This window comes from Tenrec ecaudatus, chromosome 17, assembly GCF_050624435.1.
Source record: "Tenrec ecaudatus isolate mTenEca1 chromosome 17, mTenEca1.hap1, whole genome shotgun sequence".
NCBI lineage: Eukaryota > Metazoa > Chordata > Mammalia > Afrosoricida > Tenrecidae > Tenrec > Tenrec ecaudatus.
Genome location: NC_134546.1, coordinates 24,011,944 through 24,038,947, shown reverse-complemented (window position 1 = coordinate 24,038,947; position 27,004 = coordinate 24,011,944). Strand labels below are relative to the sequence as shown.

General features: G+C 37.4%; 1 protein-coding gene across 12 annotated transcripts in view; it reads right to left on the bottom strand.

The window, feature by feature from the left end:
- The window catches only part of BIRC6 (baculoviral IAP repeat containing 6), a 224,499-nt gene that overhangs the window by 26,743 nt on the left and 170,752 nt on the right, over nucleotides 1-27,004 (bottom strand). For 7 of the 12 annotated variants that reach the window (XM_075536120.1, XM_075536116.1, XM_075536118.1 and 4 more), the window contains exons 66-68: nucleotides 25,625-25,835; nucleotides 3,234-3,379; nucleotides 1,927-2,040 (exon numbers count right to left, since the gene is read on the bottom strand). In XM_075536120.1, the coding sequence (XP_075392235.1) occupies nucleotides 1,927-2,040; nucleotides 3,234-3,379; nucleotides 25,625-25,835 (471 nt within the window). Of the gene's footprint in view, nucleotides 1-1,926; nucleotides 2,041-3,233; nucleotides 3,380-6,144; nucleotides 6,318-25,624; nucleotides 25,836-27,004 lie in introns of those variants that run through there. The other 5 variants (XM_075536115.1, XM_075536121.1, XM_075536117.1 and 2 more) reach the window with 2 other exon arrangements.

Sequence of the window (27,004 nt, the reverse complement as noted above, 5' to 3'; positions counted from 1 at the left end):
TGCTGTTTCTTCCCCTGGATCTAGTCGAGGGAAATAGAATTATATCTAATGGAAGTAGAGGGGAAACAACCAACTGCTGGCTTTCTGAGATCTCATCTACACCAGCCAAGGCAAAGGGAAGCATCATTAATTGCTTCCAGATTTATTTAAACATAAGCATATTATCTGGGATTTTGAAACAAAATTCTCTCTACTGACTTGAGGCCCCAAATTCCATTCATAAAGCACAGTCCTCTAATGCAGCAATAAAAACCAAAGGTTTCGATAGCTATGCTTTGGTAATTGACCACAACTCCTTCAGTATACACATCTAATCAGGCAGCCAGTAAAGAAGCACAAGTAGTTCCTTTAGGCCAGTCGTTTTCAAACTTCCCCATGCAGTGACCCTTTAATAATACAGTTTCTCAGGTTGTGGTGATGCCCCAACCATAAAACTATTTTTGATCTTACTTCATAACTCTAATTTTGCTACTGTTATGAATCAGGCAAACCCTGTGAACCTTTTGACCCCCAAAGGGGCTGCGACCCACAGGCTGAGAACCACTGCTTTAGGCTTTTGAATCTTAGGCGGGGCATGGAAAAGAGAGATATTGTGTGGGAAATAGGCTGTCTGGCAAAGTGAGACAATGTACAGAAATGTTGCGCTTCAAATAAACCCACTGCACCCAATTTTTGCTACTACACTATGAACTAAATAAAAGAAGAGGTCTGAAAAAATAAAACAAAGGAATAGGTTTTGACACATGGCCAAACTACGGCAGTCGCTTTAGTTTACACCAGAAAGGGAAATTGTAGTTTTAAGGATTTGAACCAAGGAAATACAGCAATCAAACGATCTCTACTTTGACTGGAGAGGTTTCACAAAACGGGGCCCGTGGACATCCTCGGCAGACGCAGGGTGTGCTTCGGAGGCCAGGCTGCCACTGCTGGCTGCTCTGCTCCCTGGGAGACACGCGCTGACTCCCCTGTGTGTGTTTTTAGCACTCAGATCTTAGTGCCTGGTGACTTGATGACTATAACATTTTGTTACTTTGGTAATCACTTGTTGATAGTAAAATAATGTGGCTGAACTTTTTAGTTTATTAATATGCTTCAATTTGTTGGCTGGCATGGGCAGAAACATAAATCAAAAACTGCCACATTCCTCCCGAACATCAGATTATTTCAATCATTTCTTCTAATCTTAAAAGGATGAGTAAAACCTTCCAATAATCTGGCTTTGTGTCTTTATTAACTTTCAAATCATTTTCATTTGATCTTTATGGCAAATCTGGGAGGTAAACAGAGAGAATACTAAATGACTTACACTGAGGTAACAAAGAGTACGGCAGCAAGACAAAAACCTACGTTTCTGACTCCTTACTTTCGTGTTCTTTTCAATACAGTCAATGTTCTTTGGTCTGGTTCCCAAGCAAGGAAAGCAGATAAGTATAAAAATAATAGCACCGATATTCAAAATTTGAAATCTGAGTCTTTACTTATAGACAAGTATCTCATGAAAGGTAAAGATATGACCTTTCATCCATCCTTATATGCTTGTCTAGAGTTTTGGAATAAAAAGAGTTAAAGCTGAATTATGTGCTTATATTTTCCCAAAGGGATCTCCCAGAAATCTTAATGGTAAAGAAACTCAGATTTAGTTCAAAATCCCAGGATTTATCTTCCTTCAGGCCAGGATACCTACCCAAAGAAACATTGCTTCTTTGACATTTAGCCCATTGTTTTTATTCCCCCACCCCCACCAGTGTTTCCACAATTCTAATGAATTAATTTCAAGTAAAGATATAAAGTAAAAACAGATAAAAGATACAGGCCTCATGTACTGAAGATGGTTTATGTTATAAGCAAGTTTTAAAATCTTTAATTCTGTACCCAAAAACCAAATGTCAACGTGAAGTGTGAACAAAGATTAAAATCATAACTTACCAAACTGTAACTTCTTCATGATAGCCACATATTTTTCTTCAAGTGATTTTAATACTGACAAAGGTTTGGGTTTCACAGTCGCCTTCTTTGAGTATTCACCTAGTTTTTTTTCTGCTATTTAACATTTCAAGATAAAGAATATTTTAGAGATTAAAAAATAAAAAGAACTTGCTTCTAGAATCCTAATAAACTGCCAAACTCTTCACATTTACCTTTTGATTGTACCATTTTCAAAGCCTTTTTCCCCATTTCAGACACATAAAAATAGGACCAAGAACCTTATAACAACTTTAAAATATTAAAATATATTTAGGGGAAAACAGAAAGCAGTAAGACAATAGATAACAAGTGGAATCACTTTAACAGTGCGATTCTATGAAAATACCCCTTTAAATCAATTTCTCACAGTCTCAATTTATACATGAATTTCCTATTTAATCCTGTGATAGGTAGGTTTATTATGCCAATCTGGCCAAAGAGAACATGTGGGATTAATAAAGTTACAGTTTGGAAGGCAAAGAGATAAATGCCTCTGTGAGCCCTGCCTTGCTGTCTCTTGCTCTCTGGTGATCGAACAGCATGCAGCTGCTAGTTCTCTGCCTCATCTCTTGAGCTATACTACCTGTGGGACTGCCAACCAGCGACACTGCCAATCATGTCGCTAGAGCTTGAGGTTCCTTCGAGACCTGCTTTGCCATGCGGCTGGCGTATACATTGCTTAAGCTTTGGACTGTCGTACCTTGTGGTCTTGCTGACTGTTGGTGACAAACCCTGTTTGCACCTGTGGCTGGACTGCCTGAATTGCTCTCCACAAGACTCAGCTGTCTGCTTCCTTGACTTTGAACCCAACAGCCCTCGTGAGCCCTCTGTACGGCTGGCTGAGTGGGTTAATTAGCTGTTATATGCCTTCATGCTGTATATAGCAAACATCATATATAGATATAGATATCTTTATACATAGATATATAAAACCCTAAGTGTCCTAGTTTTGTTTCTCTAGAGAACCCTGTCTAACACAAAAACAAAAGCATTTCAAAAATTTATGACCTCATGTGGAAGTCAGAAAAATGTAGGATGCATGCTGCCATCTTACTGAATTTACTCTGAGCAATTATGCACAATGCAAATACTTTAAAATTAGAGATTATCCATAATTGGCTTGAAAACTTGATAGAAAAACAGAATTTTGAGTAAGTAAGCTTGCTTGCAACTAACAATAAAAAGCAGGGAGATAAAGGCAGCTCTCAGCAGGTGAGTGAAACGCGTGGATCAAATGAAGAGTAGCAGAGGGAAGAACAGCACTGCACCTTGATGGGCTTGCCGCAAGCTGGTGGTGGCTGCATAGACGATCTCAGCAGTCTTCTGGATGTCTGGTACCAAAAGAGTAAGTCCTTCTGGTTCTTGATCAGATGCATCTGGCTTTACTCCTGTTTTAACATTTTCCCTTTTAGATCTGGAAAAAAATAAGAAATTAAAAATGTAAAGGAATGAATGGAAAATCAAAATTTTTATACTAAACTAAAAAACCAACAACCCTTGAAGTCATTAATAGTTGTTAAAAATCAAAATGCTAGTTTGCATTTTGATGTGTGTGTGATATAATATGTATGTATATATATGAGGGCTTCACAAAGTTTGGGCATAAAAGGAATTAGAAGATACGAAATTTTCCACGCCTATCATATATAAGGGGTAGTTTAAGTTAGATTCATTGTGCTTTTGAAGTCATGGAATAATGCCTCAGACAGTATATAAAAGTTTGGGTATGTTTTTCCTCCAAATGTAAAAAGTGACAAATTATATAATTGTAACAATGTCATAATATGAAAAAATTCAGGCCACTGATAAGTTCTTGGATCCACACCATTAAAAACAGAGTACAGCCAGGCCTTGGTTGCGAACATCCAACTCATAGTTACGGATCAACACCCATATATATAGACTAGTATATTAAAATTTGCAGCATATACAATAAATAGCTCATAAATAACAAATGAGTGTCATTTCTCAAAATACACCAAAACAATACTATATTTATTATGTTTTCTGTCTTTAGAAGTGTTTCTTTAATATGTTTAATGCAGAAAAATTACATTACATAATAAGAAAAACATTTGACTAGTATCACTTACAAACTGTACCCAATTATCATTTATGTACAAATCCTATATAAAACAGACTCAGGAGCGGAACTTGCTTGTATTATTTACTATTCATAGTTTAAAATCAACCCAACTTTATATATCAAATTGTTAATATAAGACACTTTATAGCAAGGTTTTCTAGTATATGACATTGAAACATTTCTTTAAAATGTCTGTGTAAAATAATTGTTCATCACTTGTTTCACTGTAGAAAACAGCCTATCAATTTCCTTGCCTCTATCTCAACATAGTAGTCACATGAACATGATGCTATTACTGCTTAGACAAAGCAAGCCGGGACCACTGGGGGACTAACTATGAAAAGGTCGCTCGAGCCCTCTGTCATCAAGTGGGTTCCAACTTGTAGTGACTCTGGATAGGGTTTTCTGAGGCTGTTAAGTGTTTATTGAAGGAAAGAGTCTTGTTGCAGACAATAAGTGGCTGGTGGATTTAAACTGTCGACCTTTCGGTCAACAGTCCAATGCTAACCCAACAGTGCCACCAGGGCTCCTTAACACATTATGTCATCCAAGTACATATAGATCATTCTTTATCACAAAGACAAAAACCTGCGGGAGAGCATGCTGTTTCAGTGCTGAGCAATGGCAGACAAGTAATAAATCAGTAAGAGCCACTCATGTATATGGGGTATTTTTTCCTTTGAAAGTCCCTTGGGGAAAAATTGGGGGTAAAAAAAGAAAAAGAAACAATCTCTAAACCCTAAGAGCCCTTCAAATACCTGAATGTTTTGAATTTCATCCCTACAGTGTTGTGAAAAGATTACTATCTACAAATAGTTTTACTCTAAAGTACAAATGATGTCACCTGGTAGCATAATTTACCTGAAAAGGTGTGTGTAACTGGCTCTTCTCTTGTACTATTTTTATTTTCCATGAGGTTTTAAAAGCCATAGACTATATGGACGTTTTCCTTTGCCACTACTTAGTGCAATGTTGTACAGTAAATCTCTACAGTCATCAACTTTTGTGTGTGAATACATGTAATCATACATGTATTCATTCATATGTGTACAAAAAGTATAGTAAACTTTTTGAGACTGAAAAAAGATACAATAGTTATTGATAGTGTGAAATAAGATATTGCACCTTTTACAATGAAATAAAATTGAGGCTACAGTTTAGTAGTGTAGTAGATGTGAACATTTTCTTAGCAAAAACATGATTATAAAGAAACACTAAGAGTCAAGAAAAGTGTCTAAGATGCTTAACAATATCCCTTAAGAATTGACAAGGACTATTGACAAGGACTACCTCCGTTGAACATTACCTCTAACAACAGAGCTGCTAAGTCAGAACACAACAGCAGCGCTTCGAGTGAGAACAGTAGCAGATTTGGGGTTGGTTAAGGCCAAAATAAGACAAAGGTGATTCCCTAGTAAAATACCGACGCTCTATCTTCACTTAGGCTGATCCACTGTCCTCTTAAATAAAATTTTACTTAAAACATATTTGCCAGGCAGGAAGGAAGGATCCGAGAGTTTGGATTTATTTTCTCTTGGAAGAAACAAAAACCTCTGGGGTGGCAAGAAAAACCCATCAACGTAATTCAGAACTTCACACCGTCACCACACCATCCTACGTATAAGAAAACTACAGATCCTGAGTTTCAATCCCTATTCATGAATACCCAAATCCCCAATCCTTGTTTTTAAAAGACTCATTCATCAGGAAAAAATGCTATTAAAATATGAGAATCTACAGAAATTTAAATATTATTTTAGACCAAAGACATGGGGGAAAAAATCACATGCGTCTCATATCGAAGACAATGGCTGAATCATAAGGCACGCATATTTTAGACCTTTACATCCAATTTTCAGAAATTTTTTTTCTCAGAAAGTCCTTTGGACAAAAACATATAGGGGGGATAAAAAAGAAAAAGTAACAATCTCTTAACTTCAAATACCTGAACACCATATACTTACTACCTGCCTCAGGAGAACCAGACCTGGTCACAGTCTGACATTAAACTACAGCCAATACTCTCTTTTCTACAAAAGTTGCAGGTTACTGTCAACCCATATGGAGGCCCAGCTCATGAAAAAAGGCCATACCTTGGCTCACATCCTGAAGTCTGTGTGAAAAGCTATTTGAGTTCAAGGCACCTAGCTGGAAGTAGGTCTTTGAGACTGACAATGGATCCAACATGGTAAAAGCAATCAGCGACGGCCGCTACCATGGTATCCGCTGCTTTGTGCATACGTTGAATCTGGTTGTGATCACTGCCCTGAAGAAATACGAGGAAGCAACTGAAGTTTCTACCATGGCACAGAATTATCTCCAAACATTTCCACTATACTGTGAATTCCACTAAGCAGGACAAATTAAGCAAGTTGTGGCTCTGTGACATCATGTGGACAAGGATGTGAGCAAAACAGGGAAATCTTTCTTGTAACAACAACAAAAAAAAACGAATGAAAGAAAGAAAAAAATCCCAATTGTCAGTTGTATGAACTTCCTCTGCTAATAATTTAGATAATCAGGAGGCTAAAACATACATCAAAATTATGTTCTTTTGTAATCCCTAAAATGAAAAATAGCTTAGATCAGCTCTTTTCTTGGTTGAACAAAGTAAAGACCCCACACTCCTAATTCTAAAGCCAAAATGATCACACAGTTGATATAAATACTTTGAAAGTAGAGTCACTTGGAGAAGCAACCTGGAGGCTGGCTACGTGATGAAATGTTCACATTGAGAACTATTCAGAATTAACACGCTACAGGAAGATTCTAAAACAATGAATAATCAACATATACCTATGCTCCTCGGTTCCAAAGCCCTTTACCAGAAACTATAGTTTAAGACAACTATGATTAAAATTATGTGGAAAGATGGGAACCTACATATTACTGAGGTGAATTGTTGCTTTTACCACCTTCCGAAAGCATGAAAATAACCCTCCAAGCACCCCAGTAAACCGGGTAAAGATCTCCATTAAATGAATGCATTCAGCAATTAATTTAAAGCTTAGCTTCAAACTGCAAGTCCTTTTCATTTTCATATAAAATCTTTCTTAAACTTAAGTTCCAGTCTTTGTACCTAATATTTTAAAAATAAAAATTGATTGAAAACATCTTCCTTTACTTCAGAAGTAAATAAAAAATAAATGAAGGAAACACTCAAATACAGGTATAAAATGTCTTAAAAAATAAAACTATGATTTCCTGACTAAACAAAACATGATATCAAGTCAGATGTAATGCCACAGGACACAAGGAAAAGTTTGGACATTACTTGGAATGGAACTGTCATAAATAAATGCGTCACCACTTTACCAAGATCAACCCGAGGCAAAGAGATGTTAAAGTATGTTGGCACCATTGCCTTCACCACCATGTCAAAGGTTGATGTGAACAAATCAACGTCTCAAGGTCATCAGTCTATGAAGGGAGGGGAAAAAAATCCTGACTAAGAAAGCCAAGGGATTTTTCATTTTTATGTTGGGGTTGGGATTAAGAAGCAAAAAAGGAGAAACTAAGAGGTGTTTTTTCAACAGAAGTCAAAACAGGAAGAATTCAATGATAATTGATAGAAGACCTAGGTGAACTAGTTTAATAAAGGTGTTAAAAGAGTTTGAAAGAAAATATGCTTTTAAAAAGTAGGTCAACTAATTTTTTTAGTTAGGTAAATATTTTCTACATGAGAATTGTTATTATAAAATATGATAAATTTTGCTCTAGCTATTTAGCTTCAAAATAGCATCAACATCCCTCCCACCACCATAAAAAGGATATTTATTTTAACGTTGTTAAAAAATAAGTGCAATTTTACACTAACGTGTCATTGTTGCCAGGTCTTGATGGTTAGGAATCAAGATTTGGCAGCAAGTCCCACTTCCAATTTTTTTTAGCAATCCTATCAAATATAAGCTCGATGGACTTGTGGATTACGATTATATGGTAGAGATCTAGTTTATAAAAAATTAAATATACTACATGTGAATATTTGCTAATGTCTGAATAGGAGATCAGAGATAAAATAACTGCCTTTACCTTGGCTCCAAGGAAGCTAGGAGCCGCCACATTGATTAAAAAAATGAAATAAATTCTGATGGCTGTACTTGGACTTCCTTCCACCAGGAATGTGAATGAATTTCACATTATACAATCGTATTGAAATCCAAGTGAAAGTAATACATATAAACAAGCACATATCTCCTATACCACATGAGCTGCTTTCAATTGTTCTTAAAATAGTGTAAAATAAAACATTGACAAACGCTGATAAACAGAAAATGTTTTGCTTATTTTTAAAATATCAAATATTGATGTATAAACTTTTAAATCTTATGAATGACATTTTTTTATTGAGTGAGTGAGAGCGTGTGTGAGTAAATGAATGTGAGAGTGAGTGAGAGTCATGAATTACTTCTTGACAAAGGGTTAATGATATTAGAAATGTAAGGCATAATAAGATAGTTAAAACATTCAGGGGATGGGAACAATAGTTTAAGGTAGGGCACCACTTACACAATGCCCTAATCTGGACAAGTAAGATGCCAAGTCAACATGAAAAGATCCAAGAAAACCATATATCGATAATTAAGAACATTTCAAGAGTAGTTTTCACTAATTATTTTTTTTTAGCAAGAAAAACTTCAAGTGGGTAAATCTGACTTTACTCCTTGCACTGAAGTGATAGTACTATAAATGTGCTGCCTTTTCATGTATTAGATTACAAAAAGTGAATGAGCCTTAGTTTTAGCAATCTAAATCAAAACCAAACCCACTTATGATTAGAGAATGTACAAGGCAGAGCAGAATTGGGCCTGTGGGGTTGTTTTCAGAACTGTAATCTTGATGTTGTTTATAGTCCAACATCTAACTCACAGTGCCATCAAGGCTTGTTTATTTTAGCAACCCAGTATTTATTAATTATACATGATTTTAATGTTATACTGCCTTTTAATATTCTATTATAGTTCTTCCTTTAAAATATTAAGGTTTTGAACAACATGGGTCAAGGGGAGATATAAAAACTCTCTAAAATGATGTTCTATGTATTTCTAAAATGATCAAAGCAAATTTGTTTTTAATTAAATTATGTTACTTCATTAACACTTAAATGTATTTTTATATATGCGAAACAAGTTCCCCTTCCCCTAGGTTCTAATTATTCACTGAAGCACAAACTTAATTGCTTCTGGAAAGTAAAAGCCAGTGGATAGATGCTCTCAAATGGGACATTTAGACAACGGAGTTCTTCCAACAGCCGTGGCATGAAGGACCTAGCACTAGTCACAAACTCAATGGACTATATCCTTCAGCCATCTATACATAATATGGATATATTGCTAATTGAGATCTATCCAGAAATGGTCATCACATGATAAATTTTGGCACAAGCCTTTATATTTAGCAACTAACAGGGCTTGAGATTTTGTCAAAAACAATAAAGGTGGCAAAACTGTTCTGAAGAATAAAGCTCACGTAGGGCAACTATGTAAAGTAAAGGTAACATAAACGATCATTTTACGTAAATGTTACGCTACAGTGGCAGAATTGCTAAATCAATTTATTATTTCATCAAAGGAAAACTGCTTTTCAGGAACAAGTTAAAGATCAATTCTGTACATTATACAAGAGTGAAGCCTATGTAATAAATTAATTTGGTACATAGTAGCAATGGATTTTAAAAATAGAAATATCAGGTCAACTTTTCAACTCCATACATATTGTTTTGCACAATGAACAACACAGGGATCAAGAGACTGGGAAAGGTGTCCCAGGTTTACTAAGACAATTTCCTTCTCTGTTAAACAAACAGGATCACTGGTTACCTGGCAATACACAGCAAAATGATCAGATAGACATGACAGTGCTTCTTAAACTATTAATGCAACACAAACACTCTATATTTTAGAGAACTATTATTCTGTACCAAAAAACAAAGCCCACTGCTCTCAGGTGGACTCCAACTTATAATACACATATAGCAGACTACTACATACGGATCCCAAGATTGCAAATCTTAATGGAAGCAGCTTGTCATGTTTTTCTACTATATGGTATCTGGTAAGCTTGAAGTGCCAACCTTTTAAAATGCACACCAAAATCACCTCAAATTGGCAGAACAAAAGGCATGAAAGAAATATTAAAAATTCGGCATTGCTGTAAACCCGGGATTAAAGATCCGCATTCTTCTGATATAGATAAGGATATTATTGTTGGGGCCATACATCCTTGATGGATCTTTCATTATCCACAAATATACCAGCTAACAATTTGGGGTCTTGGGCTTGAGAAATTTCACCATGTAGAGAGTAAGTTAGTCTAAGAGTTTCTACTCCTGTATTTTTCCTGTGTAAATCACTAATCTTACAATTAGGGGAAAAAAATCTTTTACCAGATTTTGACGTCCTTGTTTTTATGAAACTAGTCAAACACAAGAAAGACAGCTATTAACGGATATATTGTGGCATTAGGTGCTAACAAGTCAATTCTGACTCACAGTAACCTATGTACAAAAGAATGCAGCATTGCAAGTTCCTGTGGCATTCTAACGATTGTTGTTCCATGCCTTCATTACAGTCACTGTGTCCCTCCATCTGCTCCAGAGTCTTCCTCCTTTTCCTTGACCCTCTATGTTATCAAGCCTAATGCCCTCCTTCAGGGACTAGCCACTCCTATTCACATGTCCAAAATATGAGCTGGATTCTGGCCATTGTTGCACATCCTGGCTATAATTCTTTCAAGACAGATTTGTTCATTCTTCTATAAGTCTGTGGTTCTTTCACTATCCTTCATCAAAACCATAACTCAAAAAAATCAATTATTCTTCAGTCTCCCTTATTCATTGTCCAGCTTTTGTATACCTACAAGATGATTGAAAATACCATGACCTAAGGTCAGGTGCAACTGAGTCCTCAAAGTGACATCTTGGCTTTTTAATACTTTAAATAAACTCTTTTTCATAGAGTCAATTCTGACCCAGAGTGAATCTAACTAGGATTTCTAATATTATAAATCTTTATGGGAACAGGATGCTCATCTTTCCATGTGGAAAGGCGGGTAGATTTAAACTGCCAACCTTGGTGCCCAAAGATCTAACCCAGATCACCACCAGGGACTCTTTAACACTTTTAATAAATTAATGTAGAATCCATTTAACCAGTATGCCACCCAGTCAATTTGGACGCACAGCAACCTTGTAATTGTGTATAGAACTTCCCCATAGTGTGAGCCAGGCTGAAAAGCCTGATGGAAGCAGACTGCCACATCTTTCTCCCATAGAGTCGTTGTTTGAACCACCAACCTTCTGACTAACAGCTGAGAACTTTCACCACGGATTCATAAGGGCTATAGCTATTTAAACTGCAAAAGTTCCTATTATTTTCTATTAAGATCTTGATTAAGGTGTTACAAACTTCCTCGGAAATAAAGTGGAAAAGAACCACATATATTATTCAGGCAAATGACATTACAGAGAAGTGATTGTTTGTTGTTTACCCTACCCATTTCCATACTTGTTTTTCAAACTATCATTAAAAAGGATCTCAACTGAAAAAGCATGAAGCAACAAAGCCCACAGAGAAGCAGCACACAAGCCAAAGTGAACACAAGGTGTTGAAGGGATCAGGTAGTAGACACCAAAGAACAAAACCATCATTGTGTGATCACCTTCCCCACATAAACGCTGACTATGAATGTGTGCATAAGTAAGTGTGGTGAAGAAGGCTGATGGTGCCTGGCTATCGAGAGATATAGCGTCTGGGGTCTTAAACAAGCAGCCATCTAGCCCAGAAGCAACAAAGCCCACATGGAAGCAGTTACACCAACATGTGTGATCATGAAGGGCCGAGGGGACCAGGTTTCAAGCACCAAAGGTCGGGGGTGGGGGGATGGAAATCATATCATTGTGAATGAGAGGAGTGCGTGATGGGGACCCAACGCCCATCTGTAGACAACTGGACATCACCTGCAGAGGTGTAGTGGGGAGATGAGTCACTCAGGGTTCAGTGTAGCAACAATGAAACTTACAACCTTCCTCTAGTTCTTAAACGCTTCCTCTCCCCAACTATCTTGATCCCAATTTTACCCTGCAAACCTGGTTAGACCAAAAGATGCACAGCGGTACAGTTGGGAACTGGAAACACAGGGAATCAAGGACAGATGAACCCCTCAGGACCAGTGGTGGAAGTGGCGATAGCGGGAGGGAATAGGGGGAGGGGAGAAAGGGGGAAACAATCACAAGGATCTACATATAACCTCTCTCTGGGGGATGGGCAACAGAAAAGTGGGTGAAGGGAGATGCTGGGCAGTGTAAGATAAAACAATAATTTATAAATTATTAAGGGTTCATGAGAGAGGGGGGGCAGGGAGGGGAAAAATGGAAAACGAGGAGCTGATTCCAGGAACCCAAGTAGAAATAGAATTTTGAGAATGATGAGGGCAACAAATGTATTAAGTGTGCTTTACACAATTGATGTATGTATGGATTGTGATGAGTTGTATGAGCCCCAATAAAATGATTAAAAAAAGAGAAAAGGCACAAAATTTCTTTTCTTATTAAATACTTTTTTGGGGCCTCTTACATCTCTTACCATAATCCATACATTCATCCAGTGTCAAGCACATTCGCACATGTTACCATGATCATTTTCAAAATATTCTCTTCCCACCTGAGCCCGATATCAGCTCTCCATTTCTTCCTCATCCCTTCCCTACCTGCCCCCCCTCACAAATCCTTGATAAGTTATACATTATTATTTCCTTATCTTTTTTCCCCCCGTATCTTACATCGTCCTCCGACACCCCTCATTGTTGTTTTGTACCCTGGGAGGGGGTTATATATCGATCCTTGTGATCCATTCCCCTTTCTTCCCCTCCCCTCCCCTAGTTCCCTTGGTATATCTACTGTCATTGTTGTCCCTGAGGCGTTTATTTATCCTGGATTCCCTGTGTTGTAGGGATCTTATCTGTAGCAGTGTGCATGCTCTGCTCTAATCCGATTTGTAAGGTAGAATTAAGGTCATGACAGTTGGGGGAAGGAAGCATTAAAGAACTAGAGGACAATTGTGTGTTTTCATCGGTATTATACTGCACCCTGACTGGTTCATCTCTTCCTTGTGACCTTTCTGTGAGGGGATGTCTAATTGTCTACAATTGTGCTTTGGGTTTCCACTCCATGTCCCCACGCTCCATTCACATTGGGTATGATTTTGTCTGGGTCTGAGATGCCTGATATCTGATCCCATCGACACCTCTGATCACATAGACTGGTGTGCTTCTTCCATGTGGGCTTTGTTACTTCTGAGCTAGATGGCTGCTTGTTTATCTTCAAGCCTTTAAGACCCCTGACGCTCTATCTTTTGATAGCCAGGCACCATCAGCTTTCTTCACATTTGCTTATGCACCCATTTTGTCTTCAGCTATCATGTCGGGAAGGTGAACATCACAGAATACCAATTATTAGAACAAAGTGTTCTTGTGTTGAGAGAGTACTTGAGTCGAGGCCCAATGTCCATCTGCAACCTTAATTCTTAACATATAGATATGAGGATATAGTTCTATTCCCCTCTCCTTATATATATATTTATATATGTACATGCCTGTATTTAGACCAAGTTCATTTCAGGTATGCTTTCAATAATGCCTAGGATATATTGAAATGCATAGAATATGTCATGTCTTTTTAGAATTTCTAAAAAACAAAACCAAAAAAAACCTAATTACTTAATTCCTCTCTGTGTTTCAGATGAACATTTAAAAATGAGATGAAACTGTTTTGTAACAATACACCTAACCTTTTGTACCTCCAGAAGGAATGGTATCCCTGATTTATTTTTACTCAAAATGCCTAATCACCAGTCATTAGCCATATTAATCACTACGTGAACATTAACTTTTACATTTAAATTGGTGCTAGCACTTATTACCAACTGAATCTTGAGTTGTGTTACAGGTTGGTGGGTAGTAAAAAAAAAATCAAAGACTATAAAAATGTCATCTCTGGGTTGTTAGGTATTGTCGAGTTCGTTTCAGTCATAGTGACCTCACGTACAAAAGAATGAAACACCACTCAGTCCTGCTCCAGCTTCATTACTGTTTTATGTTTAAGTCCAATGTTCCAGCCACTGTGCCAATCCATCTCGTCAAGGGCCATCCTCTTTTTCACTGCACCTCTACTTTACCAAGTATAATGTCCTCCACCAGGACCTGGTCTGTCCTGACAATATGTCCAAAGTACATGAGATGAAATCTCACTAACCTTGCCTCTAAGAAGCTCTCTGGCTGTAGTTCTTCCCAGAAAGACTGGTTTGTTCTTTTGATGGCACAGTGAGCTTCCAATACTCTCCACCAGCGCCACAGTTCAAATGCATCCATCCTTCAGCCTTCCTTATCCAATCTAAGCGGTGACTGAAATACCTTGGCTTGGTCACATGCACCTTAGTCATCAATGTATTAATTTTGCTCCTCAGCACATTAAAGAGGTTCTGTGCAGCAGCTTTGCCCAACGGAATGCATTGCTCGACTGCTGCTTCAGTGAGTATTGCTTGTGGACTCAAGCAAGGCGAGCTCCTTGACAACTGTGATCTTTTCTCCATTTACTGTGATGCTGCCAATTGGTACAGTTGTGAGAATTTTGGTTTTGTTTACAGAGTTGTAATCCACACTGAAGGCTGTAATCCGTGATCTTCAACAGCAAATGGTTCAAGTCTTCCTCACTTTCAGCAAGTTATTTCAGGTTGCTAATAAACCTTCCTCTAATCCTGATGCCAAGTTCTTCTTCATATAATCGAGTTTTTCTGATCACTCAAGTATAAGCTGAGTTTTCCAGCACATTTTTAATGCAGTTTTGTGGTAAAATTAGGTGTCTTGGCTGATATTCGGGTCAGCTCATACTCAAGCATATGTGGTATTTGCTCAACATACAGTTTGATTAAGAATGGTGAAAGCACACAACCCTGACACACACCTTTCCTGGTTTTAAACCATGCAATATCCCCTGCTTCTGTTCACACAAATGCCTCGATCCATGTACAAGTTCCACATGAGCACAATAAAATGTTCTTGAATTCCCAACAAAATGATAGAAATGAGAGGCTGGAGGTCACATAAATTCTACAAAACCAACTTCTTCATAGCAAATACCTTTTTGTCTACAACAAAAACGGCGACTACACATGTACTGCTCCAGATAAAACACCCAGCATCAAATGGGCTATCAGTGTAAAGAGTTGATGGCGAAACTCACTATCAGCAGCTAAAAGCAGGCCATGGGCTAACTATAGAACAGACCTTCAAGTCCACCAGAGCCAACAATATATGACCTTGAGTCTATCCCACTTGAATCGAGAACATCTCAAGACCTGATCTGCTGCATTGAGGACTAATGATAGAAGATCCGAGGAGCTGTAGGAGGACACCAAGAACACCACACAAAGAAACCAAAGGTTATTACAAAGACAGGAAAGAAAAAAAATATATCGGGGGTGTCAGAAAAGAGTGAAATTTGCTCTTAATTATAGAGCAGCTAAGGCAAATGGAAGAAATGATGCAGTACAAGAATTGAACAGAAAGTTTCAAGGGGCAGCTTAAAAAGATAAAGTATTATAATGAAATGTGCACAGTCCTAGAATTAGAAAATCACAGGTAGAACATGTTCAGCATATCTTAAAATGAAAGAAATAAATAAGATGGAAGGAAAGCACAGTCACTGTACCAAAAGGAAATACTTGACATGCCACCATGTCCGGAGGTAGCATCTGAGCAAGAACCAGTGGTGCTGACGGAAGTTCATGCTGCACTGAAAGCATCGGCCTCAACAAGGCTCCCGGAACTGATGGAACACCAACTGAAACCTTCAGCAAGCAGATGAAGCCCGGAAGCACCCACTCGTCTACGCCAGGAAGTGTAGAAGACAGCTACTTGGTCAACTGACTGGAAGAAGTCCGTATTTGTAACCAATTCAAAGAAAGGTGGCTCAAAAAAATGCTCAAATTATAGAACAGTATCACTGATATCTCAGTTTGTTTCACTGTGCTGATTTGTATGTAGCTGGGAAGCTGAAAGCTAAGCCACTGGTATTTCACACACCAGAAGGGCCACACAAGTGAGGAGGTTTCAGCAGAGACTGCAGACTAAGGCTGCAAGGAAGGAATAGACTGTCCAGTGGAGTAATCAGTCACTGAAAATCTTCTGGACAGCATGGAGACACTGCTCAACAGTGAGCGCCTAAAGAACGGGAGACTGTCCGAGATCAAGACGCTCAGAATATGGCTGACGAAGAGCGGCCTTCTCAAAGTACGGTCTGCCAGAATGAAATGGGTGCAGTGCAGCCTTGGGGAACTTCAATTGTTGAGGGGCACAAACTAAATTAGAAGAAACAGCTGCAAACATCAATTAACAATTGAATCTTGGAATGTACAAAGTATGACTTTAGGAAAATTGGAAGTTGTCAAAAATGAAATGGGACAAATAAAGATAAATATTCTAGGCGTTAGTGAGCTGAAATGGACTGTACTGGCCATTCTGGCGCAGAAAATTGTACAGGTTGGTGTGCTGGGAATGACACATTCAGAGGAATGGTGTTGCATTCATAGTCAAAAAGGACATTTCAAAATCTACCTTGAAGTACAGTGCTGTCTGTGATAGGATAATATCCATCTGCATACAAGGAAATCCAGTCAATCAACTATAATTCAAATTTATCTACCAACCACCAAACCTAGTGATGCACAAATTGAAGAATTCTGTCAATGTCTTGGGTTAGAAACTGATCAAACATGCAATCAAGATGTACTAGTAATTACTGGTGGCAGGAATGCAAAGAGGAATAAACAGTAGTTGGAAAATATGGTCTTGGTGATACACCTGAAGTTGGAGATCACATGATAAAATTTTGCAAGACCAGCAACTTCTTCACAGTAAATTATCGGGGATGGCCCAATCCCAACTACGTGGACAGCCTCCCCACCCCCACCTCACTCCATAAGAATTCACTTCAGAGGACAGCACTGAAGGTACAGCTCAGGGAGAGGGACATACATGTCTGATCAGAGCACACAGGAGCAAACGAAGGGGTAGGGAGAGAGAGTGGAACACATCCTGGACCACCAAGCTCTAAGGATGATATTCCAGCTCGGAGCAGCCAATGCATAGAGGACCATAGGGCAAGCCCCACAGGGAGGCACAATGTCCCTCACTGACCCATAGGGCTACAGGGGACAACACTGCAGACACAGTGCAGGAATTAAGCCCGATCTGACTCCACCATACCAAGGTGAAACACAAAAGGTGTGCAACAGAACAACAAGGGGAGCAGACCAATGAAGTCCCCAGAGAATGCTTAAAATAGACTGTAGGGTCTTACGTGCCACCCCATCAGACTCCACTGGAAAACACACCTGAAAGTCAACAAACAAATCTTGAACTATTTATAGGCTTTTCTTTTTTTGTTCCTGGTGTTTGGTTTTCTTTTGTTGCTTTGTTTTGCTGTCTTCTTTTTGTGCATGTTATTGTCTGTATGTCTATCTAGATAAGACAGGGGGATAAACAATCTGGGGGGGAAACCATTGGACTGACAGTTGGGGGTACACGGGAGGGGGAGGTGGTGGAAAAGTGGCTGTTAACAAACCAGGGACAGGGGAACAACAAATGATCTAAAATCAATGGCGAGGATGGTGGAGGAGGCATGGTAGAGCTTCATCAAGGGCAATGTGACCAAGAGGAATTACTGAAACCCAAAAGATGACTGAACATGATAGTAGGACAAGAAGAAAGTAAACGGAAATAGAGGCAAGAACTAGGAGGCAAAGGGCAAGTTATAGAGGTCTAAATGCAGGCATGTGTAAATGTATCTATATATGATGATGGGGAAATAGATCTATGCACCGTATATACTTGAGGATAAGCCGACCAGAAAAATCAGCTGAGGTACCTAATTTTGCCACAAAACCTGCATTAAAAATGTGCACAAAAACCCAGCTTATACACAAGTATATACAGTACATATATTTTTAAGTTTAGTATTAACACATTAAAGACCAGATATTTTTTTACCAACTTCCCCAAGTGGCCGGAAATTTTTTTCGGCTGTTAGTTTTCTTATGCATTAAACCATAAATGGGTTTAAATCTCATCAACTTTATATCATATTTATTTTTATACTTTCAGTTTTTGAATATAAAATGTCTTATTATGAAACAATATTTTACAATGTATACAGAACATTATTACTTTTATGAACTATAATCTTCATGAAATTATAAACTTCTTATAAAAATAATCAACATAATCCATATCACTTTGAAAAACAGTAAAAATAACTACAGTATATCAAACAAAAAATACATTCTTTGTCCCCCAGTGTTCATTTGTTGATATATTCCTTTGTTATACAATGTACTATTGTCACTATACTCTATAACTACACTAGACAACCACATTGAGAAACAAAGACAGTGTGCAAATCTTATCCCTGAAACACTGTGCTAAAATGATCCCCTAGCCCTTTGGTGTGGTTAGTTGTGGAGACCTTATCCTAAACAGTTACAATTATTTCATATATTGTAGTTAGCATAGGACCTATGTATAAACAAAGGTTCCTAGTACTTTTTTAATGTATGGTACTTTGTATAACATTTTTCTCTGTGAAGCAGTACCTTTCAAAATTTGCAAATATACCAGGTTTCACTTCTTTTCCCATGGGCAGTGCAAACTCTACAGGCTCTGGTAGGAAATGTCTTTTTTCCATTGCTTGAAATGAACACAGGTTCATGCTGCTTCATGAGTTATTCGTGATCTGTCCATAATAGATGGCGTGCGAAACACAAGTAAACTCGGGATCTGTCCGCAATTTGTTAAAGGTAGCAGATGGACATTGGGCCTCCACTCAAGGACTCCCTCAATGCAAGAACACTTTGTTCTCATAACTTGGCATTCCATGATGCTCACCTTCCTGACATGATTCATCACTGAAGACAAAGTGGGTGCCATAAGCAAATGCGGTGAAGAAAGCTGATGGTGCCTGGCTATAAAAAAATATAGCATCTGGGGTCTCAAAGGCTTGAAGATAAACAAGCAGCCATTTAGCTTAAAAGCAACAAAGCCCACATGGAAAAAGCACATCAACCTGTGTGATCACGAGGTGTTGATAGGATCAGGTATCCTAGAACAAGATATCCTATCAATGGAAAAGAGGGGGAGTGGAAAGTGGAGACCCAAAACCCATCTGTAGGAATTGGATATCCCTTTTCAAAAGAGTCACGGAGGAGATGAACCAGTCAGGGTGCAGTATAGCACTGATGAAACATACGACTTTCTTCTAGTTCTTTAATGCTCTCCCCCCAACTACCAATTCTTTTTTTTTTTTTCATGACTTCAATTTTTTTTTATGGCCCCAATTCTACCTTAAAAATCTGGCTAGAATAGAACATGTACACAGGTACAGATAAGAGCTGGAAACATACGGAATCCAGGACAGATAAACCCCTCAGGACCAATATTAAAAGTAGCCATACCAGGAGGGTAAGGAGAAGGAGGGGGAAGAAAGGGGGAACTGATCACAATGATTTACATATAACCTCTCCTCCCAGGGGATGCACAACAGAAAAGTGGATGAATGGAGACAGCAGTCAGTGTAAGACATGGGGGGGGAAAAAAGTATAAATTATCAAGGGTTCATGAGGGAGAGAAGGTGGAGGAGGGAGAAGAAAAAATGAGGAGCTGAGATCAAGGGCTCAAGTAGAAAGAAATTGTTTTGAAAATGATGATGGCAACAAATGTACAAATGTGCTTGACACAATGGATGGATGTATGGATTGTAAGAATTGTACTAGCCCCAATACAATGATTTTTTAAAAACATAGTAAATTATCTTTATGAAGTGTTTAGTATCATTTATATAGGAAATATTCACTAACTGCCAATTTTATATACTGACCAGATCTTTGGGATCTAACCACACCCATAAGCGTGGAGAGGGTATACAGGCAAAAGGCTATACAAATATTTTTAATTTACTTACTGTTGCACATATTTTATACATTTACACTTGTATGACATCTTTAAGGAAATGACACAGGCATATGTGAACATATATGTGGTCTACCTGTCATCCCTAGGCTTTGACATTAAAGACTTTAAATTCTGTTCTAATGTCAGGGCCTCCATCAAGACCACAGAGAAGAGCTAGCTGATTAAATGGATCAGTCAAATGACCAAGTAATGGGATTGGTTTTGGAAGGCTCAAAAGAGGCCTTTTTAATCTTGTGTGTGTGTGTGTGATATGGGTACTAGTATGCTATTTAAAGGATATTCCTAAGAATAAGTCTGGAATTGCCATTATCAATTGATAACAGCTAACAACAGCAACTCTAAAAGATACAATTTCTCTCCTGAATTTCCTCTCTGGTGTCAAATCCCACCATAAACAACACATGCGATTTATGACAGCATTCCATTACCAACAAGTCCTTTGTAAAGTGGGTCTTGATTTGCTCAGTTTTATTAGTATTTCCTTTTATTGTCACCATCTTTTAAATCTTGATCTTTATTGTCTTTGGGAGTTGAACACATTACAGATATAGTGACACTTGTAAAGTGCATGTTCTGACACTGTATGTAGCACACCTTACTAAGATACACATAGAAGAAAAAGGGACAGTTAAGTGCAGCTTGTCAAAAATCAAATAAACCTAAGTGGGAGACTACCTACCGGTACTTGATGCAATCTTTAACTGGGAGCACTGTTCCTACAACCTGGGACAACGCATCCCTTTCCCCTCGCCATACGACTAAAATTCCTACTTATTCCTTAGGCCTCCAAATCTGGGTTAGTTTTTCCACATTTTCTAGTTCTCCTATTTTACTATTTACTATGTTATTAAAACTGTCTAGCATAGTTTCACCCCATTATCTATCAAGCACTTAGGAAAATGACGCAATTCCCCGGTGACAGACAGACCCATAAGTTGTGAACACTTGTTACGTGAATGCACCATCAAGGTCTTGCATCAAGCCGGATTGACCTGTCTTATTAGATCCATAAATTTCTATTACACAAAGTAGTGTGAAAGCATGGCCAATCATGGAACTTCCCTGCAGGGTGCCTATTTGATTCCTTCTTCTCTGACAGAGGGTTTCAGGTTTAGCGGGCTAATTGGCTGACCTTTAGTGTCCCTGTTATTTTATGAATGATGTGATCAGGTACTGATATCAAGATTGGATAATCTCAGCTAATTACTACCAGTAACAGCAATCTTTTCTCTTTGTGGGCTAAACAGTATTTTTAATTTCGATCATCTGAGAAGGAAGAAGGAAACTCAAAATATAACATTCAAAACTAAGTAAATTCAAGGAAAACCACTACATGCAACTGTGGTCTGGAGAGGATGCAATAAACTGATTTTTGTTCAAAATCCAAGGTGAAACAAAAGGGAAAAATATTGCTTTTCATGTTTGTTTGATAGAATGTATATACATTTAAGGCAGCATAGTTCATAATTTTAATTATTAAATTGCTCTATTTTAGATACCCTGATGGTGCAGTGGTTAAAGTGGTCGGCCAACAGAAATGGTGATGGTTTGAATCAAACTGCTTTAGGGGTAAAAGACGGGACAAGGTACTTTTGCAAAGGTTTACAGCCTTAATAACTATGGAGAGAGCTCTATAGGCTTACCATGAACTAAGAGTCAGAACTGACCCAATGGCTTTGGCATTTCGGTTATTAAAAAAAATTTTTTAATCTACATTAAAATATTCACTGTAATATTTATTAATCAGAGGGAAGAGTCAAAGGTATTCTAAGAACTAGCTAAGCTACAGCACATATTACTTTTGAAGTCATAACTTCAAACTCTGAAAAAGTATTAGAATATTCTGCAATATGATTAAGAAACAGAATGTTTGCCACGATCATTCACAGAGTTATCATGACATTTGTGAAAGACAATTAAGGTATTATTTCTGCAGGGCTACCTAGATAAGATAGGTGGGATAACCAATCTGGAAGAGAAAACAATGGGACCTATGGTTCCGGAGGGGACATCAAGGAGGGTGGGGGTAGGGGAAAGTTAGTGGTGTTAACAAACCTAGGGACAAGAGAACAACAAGGGATCCAAAATCGGTGACGATGAGGGTGTAAGAGGCCTTCTAAGGCCTGATCAAGAGAAATATAACTGAGAGGAATTACTGAAACCCAAATGAAGGCTGAACATGATAATGGGACAAGAGGAAAGTAAAAGGAAATAGAGTAAAGAACTAGGAGGCAAAGGGCATTTATTGAGGTCTAAATACAGGCATGTAAATATGTAAATATATTTACATATAATGATGGGGAAATAGAGCTCTGTGCATACATTTATAGGTTTAGTATTAAGGTAGCAGATGGACATTGGGCCTCCACTCACCTATTCCCTCAATGCAGGAATATTGTTCTATTATACTGGCATTCCTTAATGCTCACCTACCCGACATGATTGCTGAAGACAAAGTGGGTGCATAAGCAAATGGGGTGAAGAAAGCTGATGGTGCACGACTATCAAAAGATATAGCATCTGGGGTCTTAAAGGCTTGAAAAGTACACATGTGGCCATCTAGCTCAGAAGCAACAAAGCCCACATGGAAGAAGCACACCAGCCTGTGTGATCACGTATTAGGCATCAAAGAACAAACAATCATATCATTGTGAATGAGTGGGAGTGCAGAGTGGGGACCCAAAGTCCGTCTGTATGCAAATGGACATCCCCTTACAGAAGGGATGTGGGAGGAGACAAGTCAGTCAGGGTGCAGTGTAGCAACAGTAAAACATACAACTTTCCTCTAGTTCTTAAATGGTTCCTCCCCTCCACTACAAATCCAGGTAGACCTGAGGATTATGATAAGAGTTGTACAAGCCCCCCAATGAAATTATATATATATAAACAGACAATTAAGGATGTGACAGAAGAGTATAGGCAACTGTGCTTTGAAAGAAACAGTTAAATTTGAACATTAGTCAATTTCTGTATGGAGTAGCTCTATCAGAAACTGGATTTTTCCATTTGATTAGATTTCTGTTTTAATTTTAAAAAATAGAAGGAAATACAACTTACGGGTAAAGAGATCTTATACTCTCACTTTGAGGTGGGAAAGGAATTTTTTATATGTCAAACCTTGAAAAGTAAGTAGGAATAACAGGTATATCTACTTCTTTTCTCTGCAAGGCAGCATGGTGAAATAGAGATCATGAAGGGTTATTGATTCAGAAGCATATTTCAGCTCTGATAGAAGTAATGTTTCTTTCTGCATCATCCAAATGGAGTTAATCAAAGTCATTACTAACTACAATAAAATGAAATAACAAATGAAATGAGCTTAGTGGACAACATTTACTAACTTTACATGTCTATTTCGCTGCAGCGTAGTCTGAAGTGTGAGTCTTCTATCCACTTACAGTTGATTAAGAAGGAAAGCATTCAGGGAGTAATTTGTCGAGGATATCAAATAGGAAATTAAAGAGTTCAAGTTAAATTCAAATTTCAGAGTGACTCAATTCATTTTTTTAGAGAAGTCAAGATTCCTTTTAAGTAAAACAAAAAACAAAACTATACTATCTTTCATGTGAACAGCAAATAGATTAAGAAAAGCAAATAAACCAAAGAAGTTCTAGTTGTCCAAATGTTACACAAATTCCATTGACTGTAATAAGCATCTTCTTTAATTGTCTTAAGACTCAGTTTGTCATTACTCCTTTTTGCAGAATAAATCAGAAATTATAACATGATAAAAATTATAATACAAATAAAGCATAGCATAAAGTTATGCTTTCAGTTATTTTGCATTTACTTCTTTAACACTGCAAAACGATGGTATTGTTTTTAACCAAGGTTTTAATTATAATAACCTTACAAACCATTACACTATTTTCATAAAGAAATAAAATGCCTCTGGTATAAAACACTGATAGTTTTATGTAATTTCAATGTTTAGTTATAAGCTAATACAGGGCATCTCAAATCACAGAAATCCAACGTACAGAAAAACAGGGTAACATTCCTACAGAAGGACATGAGGACAATTCCCAAAACGATTGTTATCTAATCACAATAACTCTTAGATTACTCATTTAAAAGATTTTCTGGGTCATGGAAGAGGATGGAATCAAACATATTATTTTCTTTTGTAAACAAAAAAAGCATCACACTGCCAAGAAAATATACTTTTTTATTTTTCTTCCCTGGAAACAGAATAGTATGACTATACTCCTTTTCCAATCTCTACCGATAGGCCTTTCCTTTCACCTCTTCTCTAATTTACAGTTAATTCTGTAAATTTCTGTAAATTCTGGTACTGAGCCATTATTTTTTTAATTTGTTTTTTTTTTAAGTTAAAAGATGATTTTATTATGGGCTCTTGAGCCATTAACTTTAAAAATAATAACAGTGCAAAAACCAATAAAGTCATAATTATCTCAGAAGTAGACTTCTCCCTAGAAGGTAATAACTGATGTGAAACAATTCCCCGAGAGACCAATTCCCTGCCATTATTTCACTTATTATCTTGTCATTTTTTTAGGTTCTTAAAAAATAAACGAGAATAGGTGATACAAATATTGTGATACTTTTAAGAATACTGACTCAAAAGACTACTGACAAAAAATAAATTTCAGTGGCACTATTAGCTAAATGTAAATGACTTATAAATTAGATTATGTCTGTAATTTCATCTTTAATAAAAATTGACAAACCATTAAATAGATCTGCTAAGAGAAAAGAAAAGGATTTCTAGGTGACTCAAAAACTCAATTTCCCAAGATGACAAAAATACTATTTTACTGTACTTCCAACAAATACTGAAAGGACCACCCTGGCCTTTAGAAAAGGTAGTAGATTAAAGCAATAACACGTTTCACAATAAAACAGAATTCTTTTTTATGAATATACGCTACAAAGATTTCTCTGTAAATCCCAGTCTATATGTAATGAGGTTATTATATACTGAAACAACTTAAATGCCTAATAGAGTTAAGTAAATTACAGCACCAATATACGGTACTAAGTTGAAACTGACTTGAAGGCAATGAATAAGTTTATATAAATGTGAAGAACACTATTAATTGTACAAGACTGCTTGATGTGTTTGAACTATGGATGTTAATGGTGTCTAAGAGCTCCCAATAAAATGACTGGGGAAAAAAGAACAGCATCAGAGATATACACACTCAGGGGCAGAGAGGGGTCATTGACATCCTTATCAAATGAAAGTAGCATCTATCTGTACATCGGGTGCAATGTGACAGCATTTTAAAAAATGCATACTTATTGCTACAAGAATATAATTTTTATTATTGAACGATTGAATCATACAATATACGAAATATATGACAAAACTATTAAAAATGAATGCATAGGAAGATGTCAGATAAAGCATTGCAAATACTAATGTTTCTGGGTGTACAATTTGGATGGGAATTTTTCTTAGATTAATGTAGTGCTTTTCTGTATTTAATTATCAATCAGCCTTAAAAAACAAAGAACCCAAATCCATATGGTAATATAAGCAAACATTGTTAAAGCAAGGTCAAAATAAACCAACATGCTATTTAGTACCTTAAACGGTTGGTGTAGGTATCCACACAAGTCTTCATTTTAGCTAATAAAGTACCAACGGAAGTTTGAGATTCTGACTGTTCATCTTCTTCTTCAGCGTCTTCTGTAGAAAGAGGCAACAACAGGGGCACCATGGACGAACAAGAAGCGATGGCCCGGAGCAATTCCAGCAGAGCCCGATACAGGGGCACATGTCTTGCCATGTCCAGTACTGTAAGAATAAGGAGAAGCATAAAATGAGATGTGCAATTAAAAAAAATTCACAGCAATGCAGCTTCTACCTGGATTCTAAGGTAAAATGATTAGGGACTAATACAGCATGTTTCTACAGCACCATTGTGCAGTTGACTAACAGGTAATCTGGGGTACAAATATAAAGCATACAATGTACAGGGAGAATAAGAAATGCAATCAAAGGTCTCTTTACAACACACAAAACTGATTAAATAACCCAGAAAACCCACTATGCAGTAAACACATTTCTTACTATGAAATAGAATATTTCAAAATTAAAGTCATAAAAAAATTAAAGTCATTACTAAAAATTACACAAATGCAATATAATTACCTTATTAAAAGTTTAATTGCACAAATAAAATTTATCATCTGCAAAGAAAACTATGTTGACGATCCTTTCTATAAAGAATCCTGGTGATAAAGTAAAAGCGTTGGGCTACTAACTGTAAGATTTGTGGTTCAAACCCACCAGCCATTTCATGGGAGATAGGTCAAACTGTCTGCTCTTGTAAAGATTAACAGCAGCAGTTCTCAACCTGTGGGTCGTGACCCCTTTGAGGGGTTAAATGCCCATTTCACAGGAGTCGAGTAAGACCAGCAGAAAATACATATTTCCGATGGTCTTAGGAATCAAGACACCATTCCTCTAACCACCTCCAAGCAGGTCCGCCCACATGCAGATACACACACATACAAGTAGCTGGCGTGAAGACATCATCACGCCAACTCCATCACATACATCCCGTACAAGCTACCCATGCTACAGCATGCTTGAAGACAAAATTTCACTTACTTGTAATTAGAAATAAATATTTCATAATATATAATTACATGTTGTTTTTGTGATTATAGTAAATCACTATGCTTTCATTATGTGCAATGTGTAACAATGAAAATACATCCTGCATATCAGATTTTACATGACGATTCGGAACAGTAGCAAAATGACAATGATGAAGTAGCAACACAAATAATGTTATGGTTGGGGTCCCCACCACATTAGGATCTGTACGAAAGGGTGGTACGGCCTGAGGAAGGTGGAGAAGCGCTGACAGTCTCAGAAATCCTATGGAGCAAGTTCTGCCCTGCAGTCTCTGTGTGAGACCCAAATCATCCAGGCTTTTTCTTTCACTACCAGTAAAA